Source organism: Melanostigma gelatinosum (genome assembly GCF_949748355.1).
Source record: "Melanostigma gelatinosum genome assembly, chromosome: 9".
Classification (NCBI taxonomy): Eukaryota; Metazoa; Chordata; class Actinopteri; order Perciformes; family Zoarcidae; genus Melanostigma; species Melanostigma gelatinosum.
Window position 1 is genome coordinate 3,949,042 of NC_136642.1, and position 15,106 is coordinate 3,964,147.

The window sequence follows — 15,106 nt, forward strand, 5'->3', positions numbered from 1 at the left end:
TATTTTTTTCGCGGGGGGGGGGGACCTGAGCGATTGAGGGGAGGGATGGAGTATGGAAACTGATGATTGCAGGCAGAGCAGTATTGGATAATTATTCTCTCTCTCTCTCTCTCGCTCTCTCTCTCTCTCTCTCTCTCCCCCATCCCCGGCGATGCTGCGCTGACCAGGCACCGCAAAACCAAACTGCATCCACATACTCATACACTGACATGCAGCGGAGAGGGCTGCTGCTGCGGCTCCTTCCTCTCCTCTCTTTCATGAACAGATACTCGCACTCCAGCTAATTACAAACTCCCACTTTTGCCTCGCAGTTGACAGAAGACCCAGAGGAGGGACACGGCAGGCAGGAATGTGACTGAGGAGCTTCATCTGCAAACATCTGCCTGGAGGACTCCTCCCTCATCCTGTGTTGGCGGTAAAGCCCAGCTCTGCAGCAGGTGAGCTTCATGTTGATACCACGTCTCATTCATGGTGCTGTGTGGTGTGTCGCAGTGCCCGCTGACTACCGAATCTGTGTGTCACTGCATCAGTGGTGTCTCCGCTAAGATCTTCTGTCACTGTGGTGTAACAGCGCACGGGTCCAGGCTGAATGCTGTAGGACTATGGAGCCGATCTGGTGGTAGTGTGCAAATGGATTCTGGTTGTTGAAAGGATGCCAGTCGAGTGTTGTGCGAGGATGCGCTGCAGCAAGGCAACCCGGGAAAGAGCGGGAGGATCAGTGCAGTGCACAGCAGGAATACACTGCACTCATCAGTGCCAAATTAGAGATGGTATTCAACTCATTGGAGGTTTAAGATGAAGAGTCTCCATCAGCCCCTTTCTTCTTTTTCTTCTTTGCCCTTCGGTGCAAACCATTAAATGAGACCTTGCAGAGCGTTTTTCTCGTTTCAGCTCCAGCGGCAGATCAAAGTTTTTTGCGAGGGAGGCTGATTCCCACGCACCCAGCGTGTGCGCACTGAAACACTGGTGGCTGCACATTGCGTTGACTCCCTTTTTTTTCATGTAGTCTACACAATAACAACAATAATAATAATAATGACGCTATACCCTTCATTATATAGCTTTTGTTCACGGAATTGCCCTTTCATGCAGAGGTTCTTCAAGGTAAAACGTGGCACCGCGAGGGAGTTTCCTGCTCATGTATTCTTGCATGGACACACACACACACACACGCACACACACACGCACGCACACTGTGTACACACATGAGGCCAAACCAAATGAAGACACATTTCTACCTCACTCAACAGCACATCGATGTATATTATTTGCATGCAAACGGAGACATCCATCCTCCACGTGAATGAGCATGACCACTTGTTGATCCACGGTTTCAGTAATTGAGACAAATGCCTCGCTGGCGATGTAACACACACACACACACACACACAGATGCCTGAGTCACTTCTACACAAACATACAATTAAGCTAATCACACTTGCTCAAGAGGGAAAGCAAGGTCAACTAAATCTAAACAGCTGTGATGTCGTTCTAATCAGTGACACGATTTTGCGTTGAGCCGATAAATACCTTGCTCCAGTAATCTATTCATTTCTTATCACTCACAAAGATCCATGTATATACGTCTGGATGGCGTTATCAGCTGTAACCGCTGTATTAGCGCCATGCACCCACACACGCACACACACACACACACACACCCACACACACGCACACACACACACCCACATGCAGATTTGTATATATTCCCTCGTTTCTTTTCCTTGTTACATTTCCTACAATGAACTTTTCAGTCTTTCTGTCCGTAAGAAGGTGTCCGTGTTTTTTCTGATGATGGTGGTTTCTTTACGCTGGCTTTATCCAACACTGGCTGACAAACATGAATGTCAAAGCCTGAAATGTCAAGTCCTTGCAACAGCTCGATCAAGAGACAAAGGGACATTTTGGCATTTGGTCTTTTTTTGCGGGGCGTTGAGATTAAAATTGCAGGAAGGGAACATATGGCATATGTGAGATAGATGAATATTTAGTTTGTTGTATGAATATCTTGACTGAACTAATTTTATACCGTAACGTGTGTTATATCTAAAACAGCCAGCAGGTGTCGCCATCTCTTCACTAGGGGGCTTGTATTCACGCTTTCTTGTCGAGTTTGTCAGAAGACGAACGGTAGACAAGAGAAGAGCGTAACGCTGGAAACAGGCACCCTCAATAAAGCGTCAGTTGAAACTGTATTTAAGGTGACATTTCTATTGTAAAAGCACACGTTGTTTAAGGGAACTGTTGCGCTTGTTCGCTCAGGCTAGTAGTGATAGATTGTAAGTCATTGACAGAGCCGTTATTAGCATTAGCCTAACAAGCTAACCCGTTGGTTGATGTGACAGCGTGTTTATTTCAGTATTGTTGTCTAGTTTAGACATTATTAAAGAATTGTTATGTATCTCTGTATGTATTAACATATCTAATTATTTACAGCCTTGAGTTATATTAGTAATTTATACCAGAGTATTTATAATATATTATAAAATGTATCGTTGTAATTATATAATATATTATTGTTTACATTATAGTTCATTATAATTCAATTTATATTATACCGTAACGTGAACCTTTTTACGATGTAGAAACAACCGCAGCCTCTGACTTCAAACAAGCGTCTCCTTTTTACCTGCTTTGTCATTTTCACATTCAAAGTATCGAAGGAGAACGGTGGTCTGACATCTGCTGTTCTTCTTCCAGCGCGTGACGCCCCGCTGTGTGCTGCTGCCCGGGTAATGCTCTGCGGAGGACGGAGGTTCGAGGCCTGAACACAATGAGCAGCCAGGACACGTGGGTCACGCTGACCCCAGCTGAGTTCGCCCTGCTCCAAGAGTACACTCAGTGTGAGTAGGACAGCGACTCTGTTTGTGTCTCACTGTGATAAAGACGCTCTGTATTTTTCCAGGTATCTCTATGTGTGTGTGTGTGTGAACAGTAACCAGGTGACATGGCGCTTTTCTTGCAGCCCCAAATTATCCGTTATTATCCGAACAAAGCAGGGGGAAATTATTTCAGGGATTTCTTTAACTTTTTCGTCTGATAAAATGTGACCGATTTTAGATGATGTTTGCGTCTGTGTTAGCTACTAAGCTAACAATTTATCAAAGTGTGATATATGAAGGAGGTTGCTTGTACGGTGACAAAACCTACGGAAAATGATCACACGGATCTGCATTTCCTCATCTCTATGGGGAGTTTGAGGTTCTTACAGCTCATTGTTTAGGTTTTACTGATCAGCCCTGTTTCCAGCTGTTTTTAACAACAGACACATCCACTGTACACGCCCGACCCAGCCCCAAACATCGTCAGATAAACAACATGAGTGACTGGCTGGTGAACATAGTGGAGCAATTAGCAGCTAAAGACACGAATATTTCCAAAAACAGAGCAAATTTTACAAGGGCATTGAGGAGGCTGTATATCAGAGGTGTGTTTACATCGTTGGGATGACCCCAACTGGCCAGACACGTGGTGTGACATTTCTTCTTTGACTCGTGGTTGCCATTTTGTTTTGTTGACATTCTTGCGAATGAAACTTGCCTCCAAATGACATGAAACGGGTAGCCGTAAATTTGGGGTTGTGATTAATGCAAATGTTGCTCATGAACAGATGTAATTCATCAAGTTAAAAGAGGGTTTGCTGAATATAAGTACTCGCACAAGCAAACCTCCAAAAGGTAAGAGCTTTAGGTTCAGATCACAGAACACTATTGTTGATTGAATTCACCTCTGAGAATTTTCATTGCAGCTTACCGGCTTTTTGAATAGTATCAGTGTGTGTGTGTCAGCGAGTGAAATTGTTATTTTTGTTGGATAAAAGAGATATTCAGAATTAGACAAAGCGGCTGCTTTTACTGGATTCTCTGTGTGAGGTTCTCCTTGAACCATTGGTTGCCACACAAAGTATTTCCAGATCTCATAATGTTATCTCAGTTGGAGCAAGTAGAGAGCACGAGTTCATCTTCCTTTAAAAGGTATTACGTACTTATTTAGTTTGAGTGTTTTCACTTCATTGATTCGGGTTTTATGGAAAGTTGTCATGAGTGTGATTTCTGCCTTCATATCTCCGGTGCTCCTCCTCTCGCTTTGGGGACACGTTAACAGATCGAGACATGAGTGTTCCTCTGTCTGCCGTACGACTGCAGCGTGAATCAATTCACTGTGGTGAATCTCGAGCATCTCTTGTTCTTCTAATGATGAAATGTTGACGTTTCACAGTAATTGCAGGCTGCTGCATGTTCCGTCTTGCTGATGTAGGAAGCTGAAGCTGCTGAAGCATTTCATCTGCGTGCTGCCGCTTTAGCTCTGAATGATTCATTCGCAAACTCCAACAAATGGCTCCCCTGTTTACTAGACTGTGCTCTGGACGCCTGGAGTTTATGTTAGGCTCTGAGATGTTGACACATTTCATCATTTGAAATGGTACCAGGGACGGAAAATATGACGCTACCTGGCAGGCGAACCTTTGTGCACCAGCTACACAACGTTTTTTTGGACAGACTTTGAAAGCAGAAGTCACGGTAACTCGTTCGTAGGCAGACAAACAATGGAAGTAACCGTGGACCAGAGATGGAGTCCTTAGGTGTCCCTACTTTCTTAGAGCCGAAGTGCTTTCAGGGCCGACACAGCGGCGGGATACATTCCAGAGCTACTTTCAGTGTCACACACGACATCTTCGAGGCATTTCAACCGCTGCACCGAGTATGAATCTCAATAACAAATGCTTTTCTCCCTGGATCTCTTGTTTCACTTGGTAATGACATCTTTCCCTTTAATTTGCTCTGTGCCTGGTGACAACATCGTTCCTTATACTCACCTGCTACACTCAAGAGCCAATCAGGTTTTTGCTTTTTGGTTTTCCGTGTATTTTTGTGTTTGTGTGTTTTTTTTGTTCGTTTTTTGCGGCTGGCTGAGGAGTTTGACGAATTAAACCAAATGTTCCGGGGATGTGAGGCTGTATCGTGTGACTTTGTGTGGGAATAAAAGGCGGAATAAAATAAAAAGTGAAGCAGCAAGAGAGAACTAAAGAGTCTCGGTGTGTGTGCACGTCTGCGTGCACGCCACACGGCTTTGGATAATCATGTTTCAACGAGCTCGGGGCGACTCTTTGTGCACTGTGCAGCTACAGGTTATAAAACATCCCGTTCTCCGAGCAGCAACAATGGCATCACGTTGCCTCACCTTCTCTCCTCATCTCGCCACACAATGCTTAAATCATTAGCCGGATTGAGAAAAAGCATTGTAATTCAGCCGGGCATGTGGAAGGTGACAGCCAATCAGTGGATTCATAATCGCCCTGCCACTAATGCTTTTGTGTAGGCGGCGCGCTAATATAGGTGGTCAATAATGATGATGACACACTGCCCAATGGGAAACAATTATTTCCACTCACTGTTGGTAAAAATGCCTCCTCAGAAAATCAAAGGTCCAGAGCCATTAGCGCAGGAGGCGACGCAACGTTCCGACCAACAAAACAGCTGTGAAGAGGAGCTGAACACAGCATGACTGCATCAGAACACTTTTATTATATATTTGCTCTTGTACTATTTATAGTTCGTTTGTGTTGCTACCTGCCCCATTTGCACTATTGTATACTTGCATGTTTTATTGGTGAATATTGTTATAATGTGTATTGTGTGTACCTTTGCTGTACTTTGTCAACTCGTTCTCGTTCGCAATGCGTAAAATTCCACAACTTAGTCATTGCTCCATGACGTCGGACAGCGGCACATGGAGGAACCCTTTAATGTGTAAATGCAACTCACCGGGCTTTCAACTATCTCCAACGTAAACACACCTGTGTATCATTATTAGGCGCTCAGGGCAAACAAACACAGGACTTTTATCCAGGAGACCACTGTTCATGTCCTGCGAGAAACTGAAAGTGGACGTTGACATTTTGTCAGTCACTTGCCAGTCCGTCACGTGAGTTGTTAGTCAGTCAAGTTAGGGTCAACCACACCCTTCTCCTTCCTGTGAGGACGGAAGATCATTGAACGTGTCAATATACACTTGTATATTGACACGTTCAATGGTGACGCTGGTGGGTGACGGTTTAAAGCTTAGCTGTGGTATCTGACACATTGGGGAGACAATGAGTTGACTTGGGAGACGACAAAGACATAAAATCAAATCTAACGTAAAACAATACTCGTCGAACTAACACAAATGTATCCGTGTAAAGTCTGATATCTAACACTGATGAAAAGCAAAAACAATCGGTGTTGTATTCACTCAATCACACACTGTAACATTTATGATAGTGTCACCAAGTTTAATGATTTTGAAAAGAGAAATCTTTCTTTTCTTACCTGCAAGGCCGAGCCTCCCAACACACCTGCTGATTATCAATCAGTGACATGCTGTGCAAATTCCATGAGCAGCAACCTTACCTCACGGTCCCCGGCGGCTCCATTTAGATAATGGCAGGTCGGAGAGCTGCTGGGGAAGCAGACGTGATTTTACAGGAGCAAGAGATCCACATCTTCTCGTGCTAATCAGGCCCGTGAAGAGGTGAGAGACCAGGTAGCTAATATGGAGCACGGACGTAAACAAGCATCCGTGTGAGAGCTGAACCAGGCCCTCCAGTGCATGTGAGAAAACGGTACTTCTAATTAAGTTCTGTAACATTTAGAACCTGGTATCCGCGGCGCAGGAAACAGGACAGCGGGGCAGCGGGACTCATAAACGCTCTGCAGCATGCAGTAATTATCACAGAAAATCTACATCTGATCGAGTTATTTTGGTCCATAACTGAGCGCGAAAACAACTTACCAAATTTCTTCAAACATGTGATATAAATATAATACATTAAATATTATTTATTACATTTCTTTTAAACACCAGATCATTCTTTAAACAAGTTGACTTGATTTTAAAGTGTCTATATTCAAGCTTAAAAGGAGAATGACTATGTATGCTAATGCTTCGTATTTGCTAAATGTGTCGGCTAACAAGTTCACCATATCAATTTAAAAGATGATAATCTGTCAGTGTGTACAGCTTGTTTATGTTGTCCACAAGTTGTCAAAAAGAAATCCGTTAATGTTTCCGTAAAGTTTGAATCTTAATAACTGGCCCGAATTCAAATTAGCTTCATGGCTATAGTTAGCTAGTTGTTCACCTTTCAATATCATCAATGCCATATTTATGAAATGGGATTTGTATGTCTACTTCACCAGTTTGAGTAATACACATATTTGCTTTCTAGAGAGGGAGAAGATTGATACCACACTCTAACGTATGGAGCTGCAGTCAGGATGGAGTTAGCCTAGCTTAGCACAACGACTGGGAGCGGAAGCGGCTAACGTTATCTTGGCTCTGTTCAACTTTCAGAAATATGCCTCTAAGGATGATAACGCGTGGTGGAAAGTAACTAAGTACATTTATATATGTACTATACTTAAGTAGACCTCATTTTCAGGTACTTGTACTTTACCTGAGTATTACCATGTTAACCACTGTATTCTTTTACTTCACTTCATGTCTGAGAGAATTATTGTTACTTTTTACTCCATTACATTTATTTTTGAATTTTAGTTAACAGGCACATTGCAGGTTCAGATTCATACAAAATATTATCAATAAATACATAATGATATACAAATATATGCTAAAATAAGATTACATATCTATACCCAGCAGTGTATAAGTAGACTATTTTACCAGCTGCAACACTAATGTGATAAACACATTAATGCGTTGAAAATTATAATATATTTAACTATTCATAACCAAGCAATTAAGTCCTTTATTGTGATTTATTTCATACCTGTTTGCCTGTTAGCTAACCTGTTGCTAACAACTGTTGCTTGTTGTAGCTGCACTTATTGAAGAATTAGATTATTTTCCTTTCCAAGGGCCCAAAAGCAGCAGTTCCTCTGCCAAACTTTCCAAACATAAACCGATCACAGCGCTCAAACACGGTCAATTTATTTCCCTCAGACTCGACCAAGAAGCTGAAGGATGTGCTGCAGGAGTTCCATGGAGATGGTGTTTTGGCTAAATACAATCCAGAGGAGGTGCGTGCCGTTTGTACTCTATTATATAACACATGGTTTATAGTGTTTGGAATCCAACTGGGCTAAGAGCCTCCGCACAGCACACCTATCTGCATATTGACCTTTCTGTTTTTTTCAAAGAATATTTCGACACACATCTGAACAGTAAGCTGCCATTTAAGCATGACAAGTAATTGTATGTCACTATGATAACAGTATTTCATGGTTAGATTTTAGTTTTCTTGCTTTGAAAGTTGCATGGTAGCGTTATTGGGGTTTGGAGAATAACTATTTTCTCACTACATTCAACAGTCTGTCTTCAAATAGAAACACGTACTAAAAACTCTTTCAGGAAAAGGCAGTATTTTAATAACAGGATCTCAATTTGTAGTATGCAATACACTATTTTCGATCGGCTATGCATGCATCATGAATTGATCCATGGCAGTTATAATACCCTTTATATAGTGGAAGCCAATAAAGAGTTAGTCACCGTAGACCTGCATTCACAGACATGTCTTCGTGATTTTTACATGCACAGGTGTAATAAGGATATTTAGCACACAACTGCATGATACATCCATGAACATATTGGGTTTCTTTCTGTCTACAATGCTGCATGTTTAGAAGCAGGACATCCTCAGCCAGGTAATCCATCTCTTCTCTCCTCTCGTTATCGTATTGTTGGTGTGTTTTGTTGAGTGCTCATAAAGTTTCTCGCCGGATAACTCGACTTTCTCAAGTCGTTTTTAATGAGAGAGAAAAGTAAAGGCATTTATAGAGGATATATGCATCTATTGTTGGGGAAATATTACTCGTCTTAAATGTAAGACAACATTAACAACTCACAGATTTAAACAATCAGCCAACCTAATAGTCGTAGAGACGGACGAAGCTGTAAGCGGCACACGCGCTGGAAAAACATTGCAAGCCCTCTGAAATAGCTCTCCGCCCGCCCACAGCCCAAACAACACTCCAGGCATCTTTCTGAGTGCAGAAATCTGAATTCTGCAACATTTTTGCGAAAGATCACAGATTGCCCCCCCCCCCCCCCCCTCAAAGGTCAAACATACCAACACTCACATTAAAAATCATCCGTGTTCCCGTGAAGCCCTTTAGGCGACGGCGGCAGCTCCACATGACCAACAACGCGCTCTATTTCTGCCCTGCTTTTTGTGATTTTAGGAGATTGACTTTGAGGGCTTCAAGGTCTTCATGCAGACCTTCCTGGAGAGCGAACTCCCCGAAGAGTTCTGTCAACACCTCTTCATGACGTTCAGCAACAAGGGACCCAGACCCAGTCCCTCATCTTCTGACAAACCCAGAGTCTCTGGTAAGTGTAGAGAGGAAGTCATCGCCATAACAAACCCTCGAGTTGTTAGCGCAGTGTTTTGTAGCTACTGATTGCTGCTGTTGTTGCTAATGTGCAGCCAGTTTGTCACTTATTCCATGCCCTCGCAACAGTGACTCATTCTTGATTTTTAACGGCAGGATACTTTACTTTCTTTGCTGTGTTGAAGCAGAACCATTTCTGTGTATTTATCTGTTTTTTTTTGTTTTTTTCTGCCATTAGATGTTGACAGATTTCCTGCCAAGTTCAGCCCTCGTGGCACTCGATGTAGATTGTAGTGTAGCGGCTGCCAATTGTCTTGGCTGTGGTTCTGTTTGTTTTCAGCATTTGTACTAATATCTTGCTCTCGTGTGGCAGTGAGTCACCAGTATTAAAGGGAGAATGCTGCACCGTTGTTATGTCGACGTCTGATCTAAATGTACTCCGATAAATTCCTCACTGCTAGCTTAATACCGAGAAAACTGATTTCTTCTGCTCGGGGAGCTCTACCTGCAGTGACTACATGTACCAGGATGCATTGCGTTGAAGCTACTGACGGGCAGCCAAATGCCTTCTTTTATGGTTGAGAATTAGAATCCTGCAATTATTGAAAAGATCTTGAATAAAAGTCCATAAACAAATCACATTTCCAGTAACTCTGCTCATGTTTCGTAGCTCAAGACCGTGTCCCGGCCTTCATTCAATAGCCTTGAACAGAACAAGGAAGTTCTGTTTTTTGAGTGGCATCCAGAGATGTACAAGTGAAACGGTAGCCTTCGCCGTTCTTCCTTGCATCCAACTACATCACCGTCACCTTAAATATGACGGTGTGCTGGATGCAAGAGAAACAACAGACTTTGTAAATGCACCTCAGAGACACGGAGAGCTTCAGCAACCGCTGCAGACTTTTTTCACACAATATCCCGAACTCTGACAGACGGAGATGCAGTTCAAAATTGGCCAATTTTCCCTAGAAAGGTAAAATTCACTGACACTCGGCTGCACTCTTCTTTGACTGCCTGATATCTCAGGGAAATAACAATAATAATGATAATATGGATAATAATAACCAGATTTTTACCTTGCTTGTGTTTTAGGCTATAAGAGCTTCTTACACTTTGTCCAATGTGATGAAAGCTCGTATAATTAGCGCTCATATCAGTCTTTGCATGAATCACAGATGACTTTGGAATCCTCAAATAACTTCAAGTTGTCATACCAAGCTGAGTGGAAATGAACGGCGCATGTGTCGTGATGAACAGATGTTGATTTCCCAAAAAAGCACACACATACTGTAATAGAAATAATTGGATTGCCTTTTAATCCATTTTGCCAGTGACTGGCAGCGTTCAGCGGCAAGTATCCATCAATTTGACTCAGTAAACTAGATTAAATTATTATTATGAACATTAAGAAATATTATAGTCTGATAGTACACTGACGTACAGAATACACCCTGATATTTGCTTTTTAAAATTTCAAAGCTTCTTATTCGTGAACTAAGAAGCTTATCCCCCCCCCCCCACAGCAGTCCACAAACCGATGGGTGGTGTCAAGACGACGAAGTCTACTTTTAAAGTCACCTGTACATTATCACAGCCCCTCTCTACAAACAGGACTTCATATTTGTTTTCCTTTTGGTGAACCGGGCACCGCCCACCAACGATCAATCCGACTGCACGACTGAAGCCGGGCCAGCAGGGTATCGGGCCGACATTAGAGGCATTGTGGAGGATGTTTTGACCTTTGGTCTCCGTCTCCCTACAGGCCTGAAGCTGATCAAAGGCAACTCGACCCCCGTGAGGACGGACGCCCCGCCCCCGCCTCTGGATACGGTGCAGCTGAAGGACATCGTGTGTTACCTCTCGCTGCTGGAGGGTGGGCGTCCTGAGGACAAGCTCGAGTGTGAGTGTCATCCCGGATCACACGGGCCGTCTGTTCATATACCGTACGACGAGCATTTTCAATATAGCGGTGTGCTGAAAGTAGACAAGTCCTACCAGATCGAAATGCAAGAAACACGAAAGATAAAATACACAACCGGCCAACTGAGACATCAGCCGGCAGAGTTAATGTCACCGGTCGAGTCCAACCTCAGTGGGTGGAAGGCAGCGTTAGAAGTCAGGCGCAGTAATGTCAGTGACGCTCAGTGAAACAGACTCAGGGTAAGAGAGGACGCACCACCAATCTTTGCTCTGCTGCTTTGTGGAAAAATGCAACATCAAGCCTCCCTAAGGAGCTGAGCTTTCAGGTTTTACATACGTATAGCCTTCAGCTGGAATCTAAACCAAGACCTGCCACTGACTCACCTTTTGGTTGAAGTAAAACAATTCATTCAAAAAGAAAACAGGCTGGGGAAGGCAGCAAATACTGCATAAAAGAAATGTACGAGAAAAACAAATCACAAATCCTCTGAGATTAAAATCACAGATTTATGAGACTATATATATATATACTCTCTAAAGGAACCACATGACTTCACTTTGCCAGGTTGGATCGACCTCATCCCACCTCAGACGCCACTGTCTGCCGCGTGTTATCCTGCAGTGGATGACCATCACGTTATAGTTCCGTGTCAAAAATAATGGGCTCTGGGACATTTGTTTATTTTTACTTTTTGGACAAAACAATTCAGAATTGAATCAAGAAAACGATCGTCAAATTAATCAAAAATGAAATTATTTATGTGCAGCCATAGTCCTGATATTAGGCAAGACTGGCTGAAGTGGAGGCTGTGAGCAGTCTGTTCTCTTCTATATTAAGACACTTCCCAGTGTGCAGTGGCCACTAATCAGAGGAGAGTTGGTTTGCCGTCGGTTAGGTCGGTATGATCCGGTAATGCAGCATCCAGAAGAACTACTGTTGCTGTGGTTACCTGCAGTATGATGTAACTTTCACACTCGGTGAAAACACCCGTTTGACGGACGCAACTTTTTCCTCACGATACACTTCAGCGCTGAAGTACTCGGATAGAAACACCACAGTGTAGAAATACTGCAGTATTCGTGACAAGTCCCGCATTCACAGTTTTACTGTGGAAGGCTGTAATTTCTAGATCCAGTGCTTACGTACTGTTAGTTCTGCCAGCACTGTTGCCATTGTTTGCGCTGGTAGCAACGTTAGCTGCAAGCCGCCGGCTCAGCTGGCGCCATGTTGAGAACCATTTGGAGGCAATCCTTCAATCATGGATATGTTATGAATTTGGAATGTTGCACATTTAAAAAAAGTGCACAAGTTATTGATGCACTGATATGTACGTTATATAAATGTTGCATCTGGTAAAAGTGGGCCTTATTTTCCACTATTTATACATTAAGTACGAGACTAAATATACTTATTTACTTTCACTGGCCTGCATCAGTTTTATCCTTTTCTTTTTCCTCTTTGCTACTAAGGCCTTTAAATCTTTGATTACAAATGAATGAAACTACACAAACAACTGTTATGTTCAGATGCCGAGTTAAAAAAAACTGAAACTGTAAATGATGTCCCCAAACTCACAACACTTCTGAGCCAAACTTGGCACAAAAGAATGACAGGATCAATAAAAAGTCAATAAAACATTTATATTTATTCATGTAATCGTCTTCGTTGAGCTTAGTTCTCCGCTGAGGTTCAACTCAACCAAAGAGATTATTTCTGTTTCTTCCTGCTGATCCAAATAACATCCTGTGTGCTAACATGACATGAGGACATCAGCCTGAGCAAGCACACAACCTTAACAAGACACTCATTATAAAAGACAAACGGATACTGGATTTCCTAAAACATAAATACAAAGTAGTACGATTGATATTCAGATTCAATCTAAATGTTTGCCAGGTCTGTCTGTGTGTCTCAGTCTGTCTGTGAGTTTTCTCTGGTGGATTTTGGTGGTTCGCAATAACATTCAATCAAACTGCATCTTTCTTGTCTTATTCTTTCCCCCTGGTGAAAATAATAACTGAAATAAGCTCTTTCAGCTCACAGCCAAAGTTACTACCTTTCAGTTTTCTTTTGAATTCAAAGGGGGAGCTTTTATTTTTAATCGATCATAATTACTTATTGTTTTTCGACCATTGCAGCTTCCCCATAAAGCTTATCTAAAGAGAAGACGCCTCGTGATCGCACTTTATCGGCACGTCTTTCCGGGTCTCTTAATTGCGTTTATCTCATGATTTATTCAGGGCGCGTTGCTTCAATTGGTCATCAAACTTTTTTTCCCTCTCTGTGTTGCTGTAATTCTCATCCATCTGCTGAATTATTGAGTAGAGTCGCACTCATTAAGCACATGGATGGCTAAATAATTCAACCGGTGCCGCCTGTGCGTGAGAGCACATCATGGATGGAAGTGTGGCTGATGTCTCACGGAGCTCTGCCTGCGTCCTGCACTCTCTCCGACTCACGCGGAGCCACACGGTCGTTGTTTGAGGTGACGGCTCCCTCTGCTGGTTAGTCTGAGAACTGCTCTGGTTTCTCAGCTGACGAGTTTCTTTCATCAGGATCATCTGAAGCAGATTCGGACAATCCAGCACAGATGTGACGTCTGCACTGAAAAAACACATTTATTAACCTATAGAGGAACAAAACGAAACTAAAGCTGCAGGTTAATACTGTTATGGATCTTGCTCCAGTGCAGTTCCTCTTGTTTCAGGTATTTCTTTGAAATGAGTGACTGCATATTTAATATTATATTATATTAAGAAAGTTGAATAAGGCAGAGTCGAGCACTGTTTCGTGTCATAAAAACAGATACATTAATCGAAAATATATAGTTTAAGTCTCACAAGCCGTCACCAAAAATAGAAATCTCACTGTAAAATTGCTTTAAGGCGCTTAAGGAGGACGGTGTGTCACCGTTAAGCAGCCATAACCCGTTTCAACAAATGTCTTGCACTTGTATGTGATTTGATGAAGTTATTTAAAGCTTCCAAAACACCTTGAACAATGCAAGGATGTAAGATTACAGAGAACAAATTAAATGGTTCGTAGTTAAGTTACATACAACAGAAAGAAATAGATAATGGATGAGTAGAAAAAGAGAGAAATTCAGAAAAGAAAGGTGGGAACAAATAAAGAGAACGAAACAAACGCATGAAACTCTTAAAGACTCTTAAAAACTCTTAAATTGAGATCTGGTCATGTAACTTTAAGTAACCTAAACCTAACCAAGTAGTTGTGTTGCCTGTGAAGATGGAAGTTTATTCTGAAAAGACTGTCTGCCTGTTAAGAGCGGATATTGACTCAATATGCAGATATGGCAACACGTTTTTTTAATCAAAGTTACAAACGTTAATGGATCCAGAGTTTTTATTTCTTTCACCAGCCTCCACCCAACGCCAGACACCAGCAGCACTTCCCCTCCCTTTCCCCCCCTCCAACAGGTCACACCCCCTTCAGGAAACTGGCATTTGCTCCTCGTTAGTGGCTTGACGAACCGCCATCTGACGTCAGCTCCTCATGATGTCAGCAGCACCCGCCGTCTGCTGCACCTCGACCGCACTCGCATGGAAGCCGGGGGTGGAGGGTGATGGGTGGAGTATGGTGTGTAGGGAGTGGAGGGTGGAGGGTGGTGTTGGGTAACAGCGCCTCTAAGAGTAGATATTAGCATTGAAATTATCTGCAGCCAGGTCATGTTGTTGTTGTTGTTGTTGTCACGACTCTGTTACGTTCAGACACATCACCGAGACGTCACGCCAAGAGCCAATCACGGGCCTCGATGTGGGAGCTGTGTGTTTCCATGGTGACATGTTTGAGTGGTAATTGGGGGACACTTAAAGTTGCAGCGTTTCAGATG

At 42.8% G+C, this 15,106-nt stretch overlaps 1 protein-coding gene across 1 annotated transcript in view; it reads left to right on the forward strand.

Annotated features, from left to right (window-relative positions):
- Nucleotides 1-294: 294 nt before the first annotated feature.
- Nucleotides 295-15,106, forward strand: part of dgkb (diacylglycerol kinase, beta) — a 59,184-nt gene continuing 44,372 nt past the window's right edge. The window contains exons 1-6 of the mRNA XM_079275683.1: nt 295-437; nt 2,701-2,843; nt 7,945-8,021; nt 8,628-8,648; nt 9,186-9,333; nt 11,098-11,235. Coding sequence (XP_079131809.1) covers nt 2,774-2,843; nt 7,945-8,021; nt 8,628-8,648; nt 9,186-9,333; nt 11,098-11,235 — 454 coding nt within the window. The 5' untranslated portion in view covers nt 295-437; nt 2,701-2,773. The remainder of the gene's footprint in view (nt 438-2,700; nt 2,844-7,944; nt 8,022-8,627; nt 8,649-9,185; nt 9,334-11,097; nt 11,236-15,106) is intronic.